The sequence below is a fragment of the Nelumbo nucifera genome, chromosome 4 (assembly GCF_055504915.1).
Source record: "Nelumbo nucifera cultivar China Antique chromosome 4, China Antique-T2T, whole genome shotgun sequence".
NCBI classification, from domain to species: domain Eukaryota; kingdom Viridiplantae; phylum Streptophyta; class Magnoliopsida; order Proteales; family Nelumbonaceae; genus Nelumbo; species Nelumbo nucifera.
This window is the reverse complement of record NC_142652.1, coordinates 9,668,627-9,687,669: the sequence shown is the minus strand read 5'-3', so window position 1 is coordinate 9,687,669 and position 19,043 is coordinate 9,668,627. Positions and strand designations below refer to the sequence as shown.

Here is a 19,043-nt window from a genome sequence, read left to right as displayed (position 1 = left end):
AGGAAGCCCTCATAGAAATTGTTTATGTTAGGGTGGCACACTGGGTCAAGTCTTTGAAGCTTTTTGAAGCCTATTTAGTAGGAGACATCATTAGAAACTGGGAAGAAGTGGCTTGGTCAGCTCCTATGTCTGGTGCTATTAGACCTGTTTGGACTCCACCAGATTTGAGTTTCATCAAATTGAACTTCGATGGTAGCAGTGAAGGTAATCCAGGCCCTTCTGGCATAGGTGGTATTTTTAGGGATGAAGAGGGTCAAATTATTGCTATGTTCTCAGGATCTATAGGCTGGGGGGATTCTCTGAGAGCGGAAATCCTGGCAGTTCTAGAAGGAGTAAAAAGAGCTAAGCAGTTGAATATTAGTAAGCTGCTGGTGGAAGGAGACTCTCAATTGACTGTTAGTTGGTTGCAGAAGGAAGAGTCTAGCCTGTGGAAGTTCTCAAATGAAAGAAAATCAAGCAGCCAACTCAGAATATGATTGTAAGGGTTCAATGGGCCAAGAGGAGCACTAATTCCATGGCTGACACCTTGGTTAAACAGGGGTGGGAAGATCTAATTTCTTTTGGGCTATATTGTAATAGGTGTCTTCAGTTCTGTAAGTGAGGGTTAAGATGTCTTACCCCCTCCAGTTCTGTAAATGAGGGTTAAGATGTCTTACCCCTCCAATTTGGATAGGACATTGATTGGAGATGACCTTGGGTAATGCTCTAGCAACCAAGTTTTCCAAACTATTCTCCCAGGCAAGGTTAAATAAGAATATTTCCAGCTTCGAACACAAAGGGGTTTCCTGAAGGTTGGACCAACTGTAACTGGCTTGCAGCAGAGGTATTAAATTCAGTTCACATTCTTCAATAAAACCATTAAATTTCCTCATGCTTGTTGAAATTACCTGTTGGGGATTACTGGTTTCATCAGAGAATCTAATGACATTAAAATCCCCACCCAGGCACCACGGACCATCCCATAACCCCTTGATTGCATATAGTTCCTCCCACATCTCATTCCTCTCTCTATAGGAATTAGGGCCATAAACATTGGTTAAGACCCATACACACCCATTCTCTACATTCTTACACTTAATGGAAACTGAGAATCTGCCTATCAATTCTTCCACTACTTCCACCACATCCTCCCTCCATAGTGTTACGATCCCCCCCGAGGCTCCCCAAGAAGGAGACGAGTTCCAACCTAAACCTCTAGATCTCCAAAAACTCCTCACCCATCTCCCATCTAATTCCATCATTTTGGATTCTTGTAACAACACAATATGTCGTTTTTCAACCATATCAAAATAAATCCACCAGAAAAAGGGCACACAACAGCATCTTTTTTTATGGTTTAACACAGTAACATATTCATTTATAAGAAATATCATTCATATATCCTGGTTCCCACGTTCTGTGGATGTGCTGAAATTTAGGCCCTGTTTGGCGGTACTTTGTGCTTTGTACTTTCAATAGCAAAAAAGTACAAAGTACATGGTATACTTTTTTTTTATCAATAACAGTAATTTTATTAAAAAAACAAAACACAGGGGGCTTTCATTCAAGGGTGACAAATAATAGATCAGATCTTAATTGCGAATGAGTGTGGAGGAAATGAAAAGGTCTAGTAAGAGAGGATTCATTTGTAAATTGGATCTTGAAAAGGCCTATGATTTGGTGGACTGGAAGTTTCTATTAGAGGTTATGCAAAACTGTGGGTTTGGGGACATGTGGTGTAATTGGATCTTTGGGTGTATTAGTACTTGTCACTACTCTATTTTGGTAAATGGTATGGTGAGGGACTTTTTTCCAGCTTGTAGGGGTGTCAGGCAAGGGGATCCACTCTCACCCTTCCTTTTTACCTTAGTAGTTGATGTGATTAGTAGGATCATTACTAAGGCTGACAGCGAAGATGCCATTAGGGGTTGGAGAATAGGGAGACACCAAGTCCCCGTCACCCACCTTCAGTTTGCAGATGACCTAATGATCTTTTGTGAAGGAGGTCTTAGCGAAAAGGTAGCAAACCTAAAGGAGTTAATAAAAGGTTTTGAAAGTATCTCTAATTTGAGAATAAATCTGGAAAAGAGCTGCATAGCGGGTATAAATTTGGAGGTAGGGGAGGTCGAGGCTATTGCGGAGTGTCTTGAGTGTTCCACCTCTGCTTGGCCTATGTCATATTTAGGGCTTCCTTTAGGGGCAAATCCTAGGGAGAGTAGATTTTGGACCCCAGTGATAGAAAAGTTTGAGAAGCGATTAGCGTTATGGAAGAGGAATTATATCTCTTTAGGAGGGAGAATTACCCTAATAAGAGCTACCTTGGCTAACTTACCTACCTATTATTTGTCTGTTTTTAGGATACCAGTTAGGGAAGCTAGGAAACTGGAGAAGTTGATGATTGATTTCTTATGGGAGCCAGGACAAGAAAAAAAGGATCACTTGGTTAATTGGGAAATTGTGTGCAGAAGTAAAGAAGAGGGGGGTTTGGGACTTGGGAGGGTAACTAGAAAAAATCAAACTCTGTTAGGGAAATGGTTGTGGCGATGGCCTTTGGAAAGAGAGAGATTGTGGCATGAGGTGGTGGGAAGCATTCATGGGAGGTCAGAGAATGGATGGGATGCTGGTGTATCGAGGCAAGCTAACCTAGCAGCACCTTGGAAGGCTATTCACAAGCTAACCTAGCAGCACCTTGGAAGGCTATTCAAGCTAACCTAGCAGCACCTGGTGTATCCTCTATAGAGCTCACAGTGAGGATTGTTACCATCTATTAATATCTTGTCCCTTTTCTGCAGACCTTTGGGCTTGGCTACTTTCGTTGTGGAGATGTGCTCGTGCTGCCTTGATTTGGACTCTTTGGGAAGAAAGAAATCTTAGAATCTTTCAAGAAAAGGAAAGGAGCAGCCAGGATTTGAAAGACTGTGTGTTAAATAGGGCAATACATTGGTTGAAGACCTTGGAAATCTTTCATCAATTCTCCTTTAATGACCTTTGGAGAAATTGGTCAGCAGTAGCGAGGTGTTCATCTCTAAAGGACAAATCAATTACAAGCTGGTCTCCTCCATCCGAAGGCTCATTAAAGTTGAACTTTGATGGAAGTAGCATGGGTAATCCAGGTTTATCCGGAATGGGGGGTGCTTTGAGAAATGCGAAGGGAGAGATTTTGTTGCTTTACTCAGGTCACTTGGGATTTGGGAACTCCATTAGGGCAGAACTTTTAGTTGTTGTACAAGGGGTGCAATTTGCAAACCAGCTGGGGGTACAACACCTAATAATCGAGGGGGACTCCAAAGTGGTGGTGGGTTGGTTGAAAAATTCTGAAGAGGCTATGTGGCGATATAAGAATGAAATGAAGAAATTTAGTTGGTTGACAAGGAATATGTTGGTCATTGTACAGTGGATGGGGAGATCAGCAAATACTTTGTTAGATATGTTAGCTAAGCAAGGGGTAAATAGGGAAGAATTATTTTGGGTTCAGTTGTGATTCTTGTTTTTCTTTCCTAGTTTACTTGTAAGATTCAAGGAGGGGCTGCAGCTCGCGCCTCTCGCTGGAATGATGTATGAACTCAACTCTAAATTTGCTTCTGAATCAATAAATTTATTATTATTCATAAAAGAAAACTGCATATAATGCTTTATATTATCTATAAAAATGTGATTCTTAATATCTCTGCAACTAGTTTGATGTTTTGGTATGTTTGACTCTGACAGGCAAGGAGGTTATTACTTGATCCAGCAATACATGAGGAGTTTACACGTTTAAAGGTGTATGCCTTATCCTTGCAGCTGTACGTTATGCTTGTGAAAACTAATCTACTTGTTTTGTATTCTCCATTTGACTGTTGGAGGTAGAACACAATGGTTTCTCTTTGACAATGAATAATAAGATAAATTTCATTAACAAGGAAAAATTACAAGTCTATTAAATACTATATGATTAAAGTGTGTCTTTTGGTTGCTTAATCCATCACTTCTCATATGCCTATTCAGGGATCTAAGGACTAAGGATCTGTTTGGTTTCCAGGAATAGGTGCCTTGAATCCCCCCCCCCCCCCCAAGGAATGGGGATCCCCATGCCAGAGTCTGTCAAGAAGTAAAGAACGCATGACAAAAAGCCCCCAAACCCTAATATTAATAAAATAATAAAATATTTATTAAATTAATAATAAGATAATAATAACAATAATAAAAGTGGGAAGAAAAGAACTTCTGAATCTGTGTATGTTTTTTCTGGATCATGTTGATGTAAGTAGTTTGTCTTTGGTTGCTTAATCCAGCATGTTATAGATGCCTGTTGAGGGATCTACGGTGTTGGAACATTGTTATCATCTTTGGTTGTTAATTCATTTTATCCTCTCTTTTCTTGTGTAAGAACCTACACTTGTTTTCTAAGCATTTGTTGTGAGATCTATTTTATTGTATATTGTGTTCTTGTTTTTTGATGTTTCCCCTTTTTTTCTTGGCTGATAAACTTCTTTACATGGGATTTTTTTTCTATTAATCGATATTTTTTAGTAGAAGTTTCCTTGGAGTCGTGGTTGCTAATTGCTTTCAATCTTTGATAATCTATGGATTGATAGTAAATAATTTTATTGAAGCTATGCTATTCTTTGCGAATGGAGCACTATTTACTTGTATTCTTCTCAACAATGTTCTTTTCTTCTTTTTCTATCATAATGCCAGAATTTGGTTGAGGAGAAGGAGAAGAGAGTAAAAGAGTTGGAAGATAATGTTGCAGCTGTCAATTTTACTCCTCAAAGCAAGATGGGGAAAATGCTAATGGCCAAATGTAGGACCCTACAAGAGGAAAATGAAGAGATTGGAACATTGGCTTCAGAAGGAAAGGTATTCAGAGGAAAAACTGCTTCATTTATGAGGTTGCTCTGTTTTACTTGTATTGATCAAATGCATTCATGTTTGTTATGTACTCTATTTTTTATATTATCTGAAAGAAATGATCGAGTGTTCTGTAGCAAAGTTAGAGATCCTGAAGACCTAATACAGCTTGCAGTGAATAGGCTTGCTTCTTGGCTTTCTGTTATACCAGAGTTTAAACACCAGCATGTATTTCAGCTACTTTGCTCTCACTCTATTTGGGATTTGTAAGCTGATTTTCTCCCCGGTGGGGTCCACTGGGAAGCTGTTGTAACACTTTCATCTGTTATTAATAAAATTTTGTACCTTACCTTTCAAAAAAAAAAAAAGCTAGAAAAGCTTGTTCAATTGGGGATATCCAGAGCAGCCAATGCCTGGGTATCTTGCTCTTGAATCTATTTCTGATTGTATACCCTTCTCTTGAATCTATTTCTGATTGTATACCCTGCTCTTGAATCTCTTTCAAGACAGGGACCTTCTCTATCTTTTTATTGCTTTTATAGATAAAATTTCTTTGATCTTTGTTAAAGGGTATTTGTATTTGGCATTTGAAAGTTAATGCAGCTAAGCTTTGAAATGTTCTTGCATCAATTTTACAAGTTTTTTTTTTTTTTTTTCATTTGCTTTTTTTAGATGCCAAATAGTAACACTGTTGAGTTTGCAGATCCATGAATTAGCAATGAAACTTGGTTTACAGAAGTCACAAAATGCAGGGCTCAGAAGTCAATTTGAAGGTCAGAAATATCATCATACTGTTTTTAATTCTTCAATCGGCCTAGTGAATTTTGATTTTATTTGTACTGTTTTTGTTGATGTTTTTATTTTTTGAAACTGAAGGATCAACAAATTTGACTGTAATTAGAATTTCAAATTTTCTCATTTATTTAAGGTTTAATCCTAATTGTTTTGTAATTTTTCTGGTTAGGCATGGGCAATATAACAGTATAAAAATATTCTATGAAACTGTTGGGGTTAATTTTTTATACTTGGCTCTTTTGATGCTTGAGAAGTTGAGTTATTAGGTATTCCTTTTCTTTTTTTTGAGATTTGAGAAGCTGTTTTAATTCTTAGTTTGATTTTTGATTGCATGGATATTCTGGAATATATTTATTTAATGAATAGATTGTTTCATTTAGGTAGAGAAGGTTAATCATTTTTTATTGCATCACTATAATATTTGTGTTTTATCTTTTTAGATGAATGATGCTTATTTCATATGCCTCTGCACATAGAGAAAGTGTATATTAAATTATTCAGAAGATTTATCAGACTTCTGTGTTACTGTGGATTTAGCTTTGCTTTCTTCCGATACATAAGGAATTGAAAACAAAGCTTTTGCTGTAAAAGGGGTAGAAATATTATACTGTTATAAAGTTATATCCCCATTTTTTATGTTGAGACAAAGACCGTAACGAAAAAAGTCCTATTCTCGGCAACCCTCTGTGCTTATTCTTGTTGTGTTCGTATTTATTTGTTTACAATTTGTCCTGGAGAGAGAGAGAGATACAGGGCTTTGTTTTATAGTTTAAGGTAATGCTTTGTGTTTGTATGCATACAGGTTTATGCAAACACATGGAGGGTTTAACAAATGACATGGAGAAATCGAATGAGATGGTAACTGCTCGTAACCACAGATTTCTACTTTTTATGCTTCAGTTTGAAATGGATGAATGATAAATAATTCCTATTGACCAAAAATCATGTGCTGAAATTTAATATAAAAATCATTATACTGTAAAGTGATGTTATATAATATATTATATCTTCCATCATCATTTGGTTAACAAGCATGTTGCAGAAGTTGATTATGACCAATTCAGCAGTAGCATTGCCAGTGAGGTTTTCACTCGTTGGCAGGTGCAGTTTTTTCATACGAATATGGATCTTTCTACTGTCCTGATGGCGTTCCATTTTAGTGGACGACACTTTCCCATTAGGTGACGTCCAGAGTCCCTGATTTTCCGTACCCCAAAGTTACCTTTTGGTTGGTTTATTGCAATCAAAATTTCTAACCGGATTCGTATAGGATATTGTCTGATCCGATTCGAATTCGATCCATTTACACCCCTACAATCAAGTGATTTTTGCATAACCAGAGGAGAGGCTCTTTGATTTGGACTCTGGACCTTAGTGATGGCACATGGTGAGCTTAATCAATTATACTGTTGAATGAGAGGAATAAAATCCAAAGCAAGGTTCAAAGTATTGATATGCCACGATATGGCACAAGGGATGTTTTGGTATTGTCTGGTAGCTTTATCAAGCGATTCCTGTAAACACGTTAAATTCTGCCTCTAGCATTGCTGTTGCAAAAAATTTAAAAGCTATTGTATTTCAGGTACTTATCTTACAACGAAGACTAGAAGAGAAGGATTTGGAGATCAACAGGCTGAGGGATGAACTGTACCAGAAGGAACATATGGTAGAGGACAAGGCTGATATGTCAAGTGTTAAGAAAGAAAGTGATGAATTGAGTTCTGGTGAAGCTGCAAGTTGAGATGCTCCAGTCTTTTAAACAAATTTTGTAGAAACTGGTCTGGTTATTTTGTTCCAGCATCTTGTATGTATTTAGGAAATAGTTCAAGTTTTGCTCTTGAAGTTTGAAATTATTCCATATTTCCATTGAACGCTTGGGGAATAAATTAATGAGCTAAGACTTCATCTTTTGTGTAACTATGTAGTTGGTGAAACAGATTGAATCTGTTGCAACTTCTTATTCATGTGAAGGAAACAGGTCAAATGCATTTGCATCCACAATCCATGAGTAGGTTCCTCATGAGCAAAGATCTACCATTGGTAACCACGGCAACGCCATTAATCTGAGGCTCTGAGCTGCATTGGATTGTCACGTATCTTGTGAACTAATAAGCCATTTTGGTTTTCCCGTTGGTGCCACATACAGATTCAATGAGGGCTTGAATGAACTTAATAGGCATGTCTTTCTGAAAACTTCTTTATATGCCAATACTTCCTTCGGCGAAGTATTGAACCTTGGTGTTAGATCTTCAGATGTCAATTAAGATCCCTCTCTAATTGCAGGCATAGGATTGTATGTACAAATACGGTATATGATATCTGCCATTTTGTAATAAATTAGTATGGCTATGTTGCAAATTAGGGCCTTGTTTGGTTCGTCTTTTTGTGGAGGCTGCTGAGTTTTCCTTCTGGTTAGAAAAAGATCTAGTTGTTGAAAGCAGCAGTTTCAAAAAAGACATGGAAAGCCCATTTTAGGCTATTTTCGAGAGGCTCCAAATGGAATTTTTTGCCATTTTTTTTTCAACTGGTCTTTGTACAGAAAGATGTGCCTTAGCCAAATCATCTTGAAACAATAAAAGATCTTAATGCAAGAACTTGCATCGATTTTTGGCTGTCAAGTCTGTCAGAAGATCTTCTAAAAAAGACTTGTCAAAGTGCACTTAAATTTTTACAACAGGCGAGAACTGAAATTCATTTAGAAGTAAGCACGAATGCATGACAACTGTTTATTACACGATTACTGGATGTATGGACCCACTAACGTGTTCACTTCATAGTAGGGGTGTCAATCGACCGGTTTTGAGTTGGAACCAATCTGATCCAAACCTTGTCAAATTGGATTTGGATGACTCATTATAATTATTGGATTGGGCCAATCCAAAATAATTTGGTCCATATTCTTATTCGTTTGAACCAAATCTAAACCAAATTTCCAAAAATCCTATCATAAAGCAAAATCCTTGTCCAATTTGAAACATATCAAAACTGGTCATGAAATCACTTTTACAAAAGCACTTTTATAAAAGTAATTTGCACTTTTAAAAAAATACTTTTACGAAAGTAATTTTACATAAGTACTTTTATAAAAGCAGTTTACATAAACAATTTTATAAAAGCACTTTTATGAAATCACTTTTACAAAAGTATTTTTATAAAAACTTTTACGAAAGTACTTTTATAAAAGCACTTTTACAGAAGTACTTTTATAAAATCAATTTTAAGAAAGCACTTTTATAAAAGCACTTTTACGAAAGCAATTTTATGAAATAATTTTTACGGAAACACTTACAAAAGTATTTTTATAAAAGCACTTTTACAAAAGTACTTTTGTGAAAGCATTTTTGCAAACACTTATGAAAGCATTTTTACGAAAGTATTTTTATAAAGCACTTATATGGAAGTACTTTTACAAAAATATATTTGTAAAAGTACTTTTATGAAAATACTTTTATCAAAGCATTTTTACAGAAGTGTTTTTTGTAATTTTCAGATCTTCTTCATTTTAATATATTTTTTGTAATTTTTTTATATAATTTTTTATATTTCATTCAGTTTGGATTGGATCCAATCCAGTCCATTTACATTTTAATGGATTGGATTGAATTTGGTTTGTATTAGATTTGGACTGAATTAGGTTCAGTCCATTTGTAAGTGGATTCACATTCGACTAATTGACCCCTCTACTTCTTAGCCTGTTCACGTTTTCTTCGTAGCAGATAGGGGGTGGATTTTATTTCCTTTTTATGCCAATCTAGTTATGCTCTCGATTACCAATTGACACCTCTACTTTTTTTTTTTTGTTAAGTTTTTGAGGAAACGCGTAGATTATTGACTTGGGTCATTTCTGATCCAATGAGTAAATCTGCGTTTGGCTCTTTGGAAAATAAAGCCTTTTTCCCTTCTTGTGTAAAGTGATTAGAACAGACATGAGCCACTGACGCGACGCCCGAGTGAATCAAATAATAACACATATCATACCATGGTGGCGTGGTGTTATTGCTGTTGGATAGAGTGTCATGTTCCTATTTGCACTCGACTCGACATTCTTTACTATGACAAACGACGGTGTTTCATTCCACTCTTCAAATTCATCCCAGAACTCACACCGTGTCTCCAACCCCAGTAAACTATTATTAATTAGTCGTTGTAACAATTCTATTAAACTTATCCAGTTTCAATAAAAGTATAAAACAACCACTTCTGTCTCCTATTAAATTGGTAACTATCCGGATGCTCGGTTCCCTCTAACAGACCCATGTCTTATCATCATTTTTATGTTTATGCTATCTGTTTTTTTTTTTTTAAATATCTTCAAATAGGTAAGAAGAAAGAGAACCTGGCGGTACCACATTGCTTGCTGTTGCTGATCTGATCATCATAATTCATACATTCGAGAGAGAGAGAGAGAACCTGCTTGTCGGACTTCTTGGATCAGCATTCTTCAAAGTTCAAATTTTCAAACTTCCAAAGCGCCCATGACGCCTTCTTCCCACATCGTAATACAAGGTAGACGGACGTTCATTGGTACAAGACTGGGAACTGGCCTTTGATGTCCGATTTAATTTTTTTCTTTTTTTATTTGGGATAACTTTTCAAGACCTATGCATCTCAAGGAGCCATAGGTGCCTTTCTCCGCTATTTTCATGAAAAAGAAAATCTCTTTTTTAATCTTAAATCGTAATTTTTAATACTTTTTATAAATAAAAATTTTAAAAATATAAAACAATACATATAACATATCTAAAACATATTGTACATTATTTATACACATACGTATACATACACACACATATTAAATCACTTGTCTTAATTAAATCTGTAATATCTGCCATATCTTGGATTCTCTTGCCTAAGGTTGTTTGGGTTGAATGGAACTAAAGGGCAGCCTAGCGCATAAGGCTTCCACCAATGCGGGATGTAGGGGGATTAGATGTATACAATCTTACCCCTGTACATACAAAGGCATTTTTTTAGGCAAAAGCAGATCAATTCAATTATCTCAAACCAGTAATATCAGAGGATACAAGAGAGGTGGCCACTTCAGGGCAGAGAGACCAATTACGTGGCCGGTTACAAGATAAAGCCCGATTTACATAGCTGATTTTCCACGGTGGATGAACTGTTTCCACCAACAGAATCTGAACTATAGCCAGAGCATCACCTTCAATAATCACATTATGAAGATTTAATTTCATTGCGAATTCCAGTCCATAGAGGAAAACCAAGGCTTCCGCTTCAAGTGATGTGCATGGCTGCAAGGAGATTGCTCTAGAAAACAGGTGAGAGCCATTGTGGTCGTGGTCACAGAGCACAATACCAACCCCCGCAGACTCGGTACTCGTAGTTTCATCAACATTAAATTTTATGCAGTTCTGGGGAGGTTTAATCCATTGTCTTGGGACATTTTCAGACAACTACAGTTCATTCAGTGGGGGAGGTGGACTTCGACTTGTCTGAAGAATGGAATTGGTGTAGGCTTATTGTTCTGATGAGAACCGACTGAGATTGAATGGTTGATGTTCAAACACCTTCTTGTTTCGATGCCACCATATGAACCACAACACTACAACAGCATTCAAAAGGACATGTTGTCCTTGCTGAGTTTGGTCCATTTTCCACCACTCAGCTAACCTTTGCGCTATACTTTTGCTCGAATTACAGTCCATGTGCATAACTAAAGTGAAACCAAACCAGATCGGCGAGACAACAGGACAAGTAATCAGAACATGTTCCAAACTCTCCTCATTGCCGCCACAAAGCGGGCTCTCCATCTCATTTATAACCCGGTGTTTTTAGCTAGGCTGACTTTAGTGGGTAATGAATCATGCAATACTCTCCAGTCTCCAAATGAAAATCTTTGACACGAGGAGGAATAATTTTCTGTTTCCACTACAGCTCTCCGTCAATGACACCCATATTAGATGTTCCTGGGTTTTCAGCTTCCAGTACCTTTAAGCATGAAGAAGTTGTAAACTCTCCATGGGGTGTGACCGTTCTGACTAGGAAATCATGAGTTGCAGTACCTGGATTTGGGAGCCGAATTCCAACTATACGTCCCACAGTATCGTTATCAAAAACAGAGCTTAATTCATCTCTTTTCCATGACATAGAGGGGTGGTGGACAAAATTTGCCACTCGGCCAAGTCCAGGTTGTACTTTCATACTTTTCGGACCCCCAGAAACTGAAGGTATCCAAGGATCACATCACAACCAGCACCTACATCCCATCCATCGCCTATAATCCATCTGCAAGCTTTCAACAGAATTTTCCGGCAATCAAGCATACTAGACCAGATTGGAGAGTTAGCACTCTTCTTGGTAGAGCTCCAAAAGGATCCATGTTATAACTACTTCGCACGGAGGATCTAAGCCCATAAGGAATTTGGGTTTTTGACAAAAGCGCCAGCACAATTTTGATATAAGAGCTTTATTTCTCTGTAACACATCAACCAAGCCTAAGCCTCCCAATTCTTTAGGCTTAAGGATGATATCCCATGATTTGAGATAGTGTCCCTTCCCCCTCTCCTTTTTTCCCCACCAGAAATCTCAGTAAAGGTATTCGGTAATGTAAGATTTTACACTCGCACATGAATCCCAAAATCAACTTCTCACATGTGAGTCTTCTTCCAAATTAGGTATTTTGTATTCCCTCAGACGGAAATCACTATTATATCATCAAGTTTGATGGGTGCTAATTATCATGGGAGATCAACTACTCTTATTAATTATTTAACTACAGGAAAACTAAAAGACGTAGGAATTATTGCATGCATCTATAATACTCATGCCTACACAAACTTTCGGCTTTGATATCATTGCTTTTTTTTTTTTTCTCTGTTTTCTTTTTTTTCAGCTTTGATATATCATTGTTGTGTTTAGATTCCTTCTGCACAAGCCATTAGCTTGTGGACCGTTCCCTAGTATTATCTACTTCTAATGTGGGACTCTACACTCACATGTGTATCCATCATTAAAGGCAACCTGTTTACAAATGGTATGATGCTTGACTATTTTTTTTTTTTTACATTTTTCACTATTATATTGGCTCTTTTGAGGGACACTAATGAATGTGTACATGTAACTTTAGATGATGATATTGATGAAGATGATAGTAATAATATGTTTCCAGATGTTTTGTATAAATTTTTTGTAATTCTTCTATTTTTCTATTTTTTAATTTATACTATTTAATATTAACTACAAGGGTTAATACATTTGACCCAAAATGTTAAAATGTTGATCCACCAATAATTAGAAAAACAATTTGAATTTTTGGATTGGTTTTGGATTTTATATTTCATTTCCATCATCAATAATACTTGTTACACTTATTATTAATTTTTTCAATATGAATAATTTGCTACACTTATTAAAAATAATTCTTAGTTTTTGTAATTTTTATGTTTTTATATTTTTCTTGTTTAATTATAATATCAAGATTTAACACATTTTCTGTAGAAGGTTCAATTGTTGAGCTGACACCAAGTAGAAAAATCATTTCGTTTTTTTATTGAATTTTTATTTTTTATTGTATTTCGATTATCAATAAAACAATTAATGATGAATTGGGGTATAAAATTGTTACAGAAGATAAGGATTAAGATAGGCTCCATTTTTGTTTCAGTCACGAAATGTGGAAGCCAAAGCCTTGTTAAAAGGAAGATAAAGGGGTTTTTAGGTTGAATTTATCTGAAGGCCCTGAATTGATAAAATCTCTGATCTTCTTTCTGATTAAAGAAAAATGGTACCAGTGACTCAGTGAGAGAGACCATGTTGTGACTTGTGAGTCTCATGGTCACATCTGCCGCTCAACAACGTTGGATTATTGTTTCTGTCACTCATCTACCAAATGTCTTGGTTTACCGAGAGGACAGTGCCGGAGGGAGTCTTCTCTCTTTCTGTCTGTCTTTTGAACGTTTAGTCCCTGTCATTTTTATAACATCGGAAATTTAATTTGGAATCAATTAGAAAGCAAAAGAAAGTTTCCGCTTCTGAATGCTGATGATGGTCGGATTGGAACATCTTGCGGGACCCAGAAAAGCACACATTCCATTACCCACGAAAGAATAAAAGTATCTATCAATCGAAATTCAAAAACGAAAGAATTAAAAGAATTTCTCGTTGTCTTCCTAGCTATAAGTCCTAAGGATGGAGACATGGGGTGGTTCGCAATTAATATCCGGTTTTATTTTTGTAAAACCAGGATTAAGTTTAAGTACGGACCACCGCCTACAAAGACTCCACGTCATTCTTCATTCCTGTCTGAGTGTTTTCTTCGATCACTTCGTTCAGTTCACTAATATACTTTTGCCCTTTTTTTCTCAGGGGGGTCGGTCCATCGGAAGCTCAAGCCTGAAACTACTGGAAGTCACAGGCATCAAAGCCAAGCCCGGACCCACGAGAATTCAATATAGAGAGGCATAGATGTTATTGACCCGTTTGCCGAGAAACTTCGGCCGTAGCCCGTAGCTTAGAAATAAACCTTTCCTGCTTTCAAGTTTCAAGGAAGCTGTCCAGGAAGTCAATTTGCAACTGTCCAGTGTAGGATAGGATAGGCAATCCACAAACAAATCTTGTGAAGATTATTACCTTATTGGGTATTTTTCTATTTCCAGTTCCCCCCTTTTTGTTGTCTATTTAAGGCGGTATTCCTGGGCCTTTCCTTGCATGCGTTGATCTTGATCGAACTCGGCTCTCTGTTTTGTGTTTTCTGTCTATATACACCTATTTCATCTCTTCATTCTTTTGTGCGCGTGTTATACTAACTTGGATCTCCCCATCCCATGGCCCCTAGTTTGCTCAAAGGATCCACAGACCTTATTGGGGTCACCGACGATGGCCGGCCATCGTCGGTTACTCTCGATGGTTCGAATTTCACTGCCAACGGGCACCCCATCCTCACCGATGTCCCTTTGGATATTGTAGCCACTCCATCTACAGACAAGGCAACAAACACGGTCGGTTGTTACGTGGGTTTTGATGCCGAAGAATCGAAGAGTAGGCACGTCGTCTCCCTAGGCAAACTCAGAGGTATTAAGTTCATGAGCATCTTTAGATTCAAAGTCTGGTGGACGACGCATTGGGTGGGAGACAAAGGCAGCGACGTCGAACACGAGACCCAGATCATGGTTCTGGACAAGTCGGACTTCGGCCGTCCTTATGTTCTGCTGCTTCCCCTCATTGAGGGGTCATTCCGTGCTTCTCTCCAACCAGGCGTTGACGACAACTTGGACATTTGCGTAGAGAGCGGGTCGACACAAGTGACAAGCTCAAGCTTTAGGAGCTCACTGTACATGCATGTTGGAGATGATCCATATAGTCTTGTTAAAGACGCAATGAAGGTGGTGAGGGTTCATCTAGGAACCTTCAGACTCCTGGACGAGAAGACTCCTCCAGGAATAGTAGACAAGTTTGGTTGGTGCACCTGGGACGCATTTTATCTTAAAGTACACCCTGGCGGAGTGTGGGAGGGGGTGAAGGGTCTGGTGGAGGGCGGTTGCCCGCCGGGGCTGGTGCTCATCGACGACGGATGGCAATCCATTTGCCACGATGATGACCCCATAACCGACCAAGAGGGCATGAACAGAACATCTGCCGGGGAGCAGATGCCCTGTAGACTCATTAAATTCCAAGAAAACTACAAATTCAGGGACTACCAGAGTACCTGCTGCAGGGCAAGCAAGGGCATGGGTGCCTTTATCAGGGACTTGAAGGAGACGTTCAAGAGCATAGAGTACGTATATGTGTGGCACGCATTGTGTGGCTACTGGGGTGGGATTCGACCCCATGTCCCCGGGATGCCTGAATCCAGGGTCATAGCCCCTAAGCTCTCTCCTGGATTGCAGATGACCATGGAAGATCTGGCCGTCGATAAGATTGTCAACAACGGCGTGGGGTTGGTCCCACCTGAGATGGTTCAGCAGATGTACGAGGGGCTTCACTCGCATCTGCAGTCCGTCGGAATTGACGGGGTCAAGGTGGATGTAATTCATGTAAGTTCTCCCTACTCAACTTTTAAAAACTTAAAACACATCCTACGTCTTTACTTTATTCTCATATCTAATTTATCAGTCCTTTGACTCACTTCGTTAAACATGCATGTTCCCTTCCCGATAGAGCAAAAAAGAGTTTCCAAGTGTCACGCATATAACGTCAGTGTTACTATTAGAGATAAGCCTTTTCTCTAGAAAAGTCTGGACCCCTGTCTGGATACAATGTTTTGTTTTTTTGGTAGAAATCTGAAACTAGGAAGTCAATCTTTTAGACGGTGACAATGAAAATCTGTGTCTACTCTAGAAAGAAAAACATGAGTCGGGGCGGTGACGTGTCACTCGCCCATCCCCGATTCGATAAACACCGCATTTTCAAGCGACATATGGAAGAAGGAAGAGTAGCGACGATAACAGAATGCTTTGTTTTGCTTTGCTTTGGTGGATGCAGCTGCTAGAGATGTTGTGCGAGGACTACGGCGGTAGGGTGGAGCTAGCCAAGGCTTACTACAAGGCCATAACGGAGTCGGTGCGGAAACATTTCAGGGGCAATGGTGTCATTGCAAGCATGGAGCACTGCAACGACTTCATGTTCCTCGGAACTGAGGCCATCTCACTTGGCCGCGTCGGTACGTAACATATATATATTTATTATAGATGATAGAACACTCATCAAGATAGGAGAGAGCTGGGATGGCTTTAATTTGAAGCTACAGGGATGAAAAGAGACCATCAGAATGGAATATTTTTGTATGATACGATGGATGATTAATTAAGGCTAAGGCTAGCTTTTTATCTATCTATCTATCTATCAATCCATCAGTAGATGGATTAATAAAAGATGCCAAGCCAACTGGCCCAACACTAATCATCTTGTGTTGCAACTTGCAACAGGGGACGATTTTTGGTGCATTGATCCGTCTGGTGATCCAAATGGTACATTCTGGCTACAAGGGTGCCACATGGTGCACTGCGCGTACAATAGCTTATGGATGGGGAACTTCATACACCCTGATTGGGACATGTTTCAATCCACCCACCCCTGCGCAGAATTCCACGCTGCTTCCAGGGCAATTTCAGGGGGCCCCATTTACGTGAGTGACTCCGTCGGACAGCATGACTTCCGGTTGCTTAAGAGCATAGTGTTGCCCGACGGCTCGATTCTCCGGTGCGATTTCTACGCACTTCCCACTAGGGATTGCCTCTTTCAAGATCCATTGCATGATGGGAAGACAATGCTCAAGATATGGAACCTCAACAAGGTACCGTATTGACTGTCCTTGATTTCTGTACTCCATCCAAAAAACCCCCCACTCATTTCGTAAAGAATTTAAATGGGCTTCTACAGATAGGGCCTAGGGCTGCTTTGTTTCAGGCCCAAGCCAAAAGTCCCCTGGCTGAACTGGGCTGACTATCTAGGCCCATTCACGCTCCAAAGCTGTCTGAGACTGAGACTAATTTCGACTTTGTAACAGTTCACTGGAGTATTGGGAGCATTTAACTGCCAGGGAGGAGGTTGGTGCCGTGGAGCTCGAAGAAACAAGTGTGCCTCCGAGTTTTCGCATTCCGTCGTGTCGGCTACGACGAGCCCGAACGATATTGAATGGCAAAACGGAAAGAATCCGGTTTCCACTGAAGGGGTACAAGTATTTGCTGTTTATATGTTCCGGGCGAAGAAGATGGTGCTCTTGAAGCCGTGGGAACAGATGGACATTTCATTGGAGCCTTTTAATTTCGAGCTACTTACAGTTTCTCCGGTGAAGTTATTATCGAACAAAATCCAATTTGCTCCGATTGGATTAATCAACATGCTTAACACTGGCGGTGCCATTCGATCACTGGAGTTAGACATCAAGACAAACTCGGTTCGAATTGGAGTGAGGGGAACCGGAGAGATGAGGTCGTTTGCATCAGAAAAGCCAAAAGCTTGTCTAATTGATGGTGAAGAGGTGCCGTTTACGTATGAGGAGGAACACATGGTTGTGGTTCAAGTTTCATGGCCTACTTCTTCTGAGTTATCTGTAATTGACTACCAGTTTTAGAATTGGGGGTGGAGATTGATTGGATCCACAAAAATGGATTGATGTTTGATTTTTTTTTTTTTTGATGGAACTAAATATATGTAATGTGAATACTGGTAAAGCGTGCTCTTTTATTTATCATGTGTCTTATCGCTTTGAGCAATAACTTTCTTGGCAACCAATGTAAACAAAGAACCAGTATGAAAAGTGTGGAAACCTTTGTATACAACAGCCATGACGGTTAAATTTAACTGTATCCATAGAAGGTGGGAGGGAATCAGGCCATATAAATCAATCATAGCTCTTAAAAGGATATATTCTCTGCAATTGCGCAATGAGAATCATTTATGAAGTTGGAGGTAGGAATCAGGCCATATGACTGATCTGATAGATCTAGCTCTTCTTTCTCTATAATACAATGAGAATCATGAAGTTGGAGGTGAGAATTGGGTCATATATATGAGTGATAGTTATCATAGATGAGTCATATGAATTATATTGTTACTGGCTATCCATAAAAAATGAATGTACTGGTGTCCTTATTTCTGGTGACTTTATTTTTATTAGTGCGAGGACACGTGCTATTTATTTATGCAAATAAAGGAATAGTTATAAATTAATAATATGTTGTCAAATTTAATTTTTATGACTGCACCAAAATCTACTGCAAGATTTCAAAATGAAAGATTACATCTGAGTGGGAGGTGTCCCAAAGATGATTACAAACAGTCACAAAAAGAAGTCATCAAAACGAAACCTACTCTCTGTTTGGAACATTGTGATCATCTTGCTTGCTTATTAAGTCATGTTATCCATTTTTTCTTGTATGAGAACCTACACTTTTTGTGTTGTATAATATGGTCATTTTTTGTTCCTTGTTTAACTTTTTGATGTTTCCCGATAGGCATGCAAATTAATTCTTTTTTTTTTTAAACTTATAGTGGCATATAGAATCGTTAATAGCAACGTTATATATATATGCCACTAAAGCCTATACCGACATAGTTTTTAGCGGCACATAATGGCATATAAACAGAGTTATAGCGGTGAAAATAAATTCTGCTATAGTTGTGTTTTGTTGTAGTTAATGGAAACTCTTTAAAGCAAGTTTTTAAAACTGACCCGGAGAATGAATCGGTCAGGATCCGGTTTTGGTGTTGAATAGTCCGATCGTTTGAACCAAACAATTAGCCCGTTTTAATAAAAATTAAAAATTTTAAAAATGGTCAAAACGGTTTGAATAATTAACCACCCAGATCAACAGTTTACTGACCAAAATCAATAATTTTTTAGAAAAAAAAAAAACAGTTTTAAAGAAAAACAGAACCGGTCATCCCGGTTTTTCCGGTCCAGCCGATTTTGAAAACCATGCTTTAAATGCATAATCTCTCTCTAGATCTCTCCGTTGCTATTGCAAGGCATTGAC

At 38.4% G+C, this 19,043-nt stretch overlaps 2 protein-coding genes across 2 annotated transcripts in view; both read left to right on the top strand.

Annotated features, from left to right (window-relative positions):
* The window catches only part of FIP37 (FKBP12 interacting protein 37), a 37,918-nt gene extending 30,310 nt beyond the window's left edge, over window positions 1–7,608 (top strand). The window contains exons 10-14 of the mRNA XM_010250290.3: window positions 3,688–3,741; window positions 4,660–4,821; window positions 5,516–5,585; window positions 6,410–6,465; window positions 7,190–7,608. Of these exons, the coding sequence (XP_010248592.1) occupies window positions 3,688–3,741; window positions 4,660–4,821; window positions 5,516–5,585; window positions 6,410–6,465; window positions 7,190–7,348 (501 nt within the window). The 3' untranslated portion in view covers window positions 7,349–7,608. The remainder of the gene's footprint in view (window positions 1–3,687; window positions 3,742–4,659; window positions 4,822–5,515; window positions 5,586–6,409; window positions 6,466–7,189) is intronic.
* A 6,246-nt stretch (window positions 7,609–13,854) lies between these two features.
* LOC104591964 (galactinol--sucrose galactosyltransferase-like) lies at window positions 13,855–17,765 on the top strand. The gene is made up of 4 exons (XM_019196807.2): window positions 13,855–15,599; window positions 16,048–16,225; window positions 16,491–16,858; window positions 17,072–17,765. The coding sequence occupies exons 1-4, from the start codon at window positions 14,391–14,393 to the stop codon at window positions 17,636–17,638; spliced, it is 2,322 nt and encodes a 773-aa protein (XP_019052352.2). The 5' UTR covers window positions 13,855–14,390; the 3' UTR covers window positions 17,639–17,765.
* The last annotated feature ends 1,278 nt before the right edge of the window (window positions 17,766–19,043 follow it).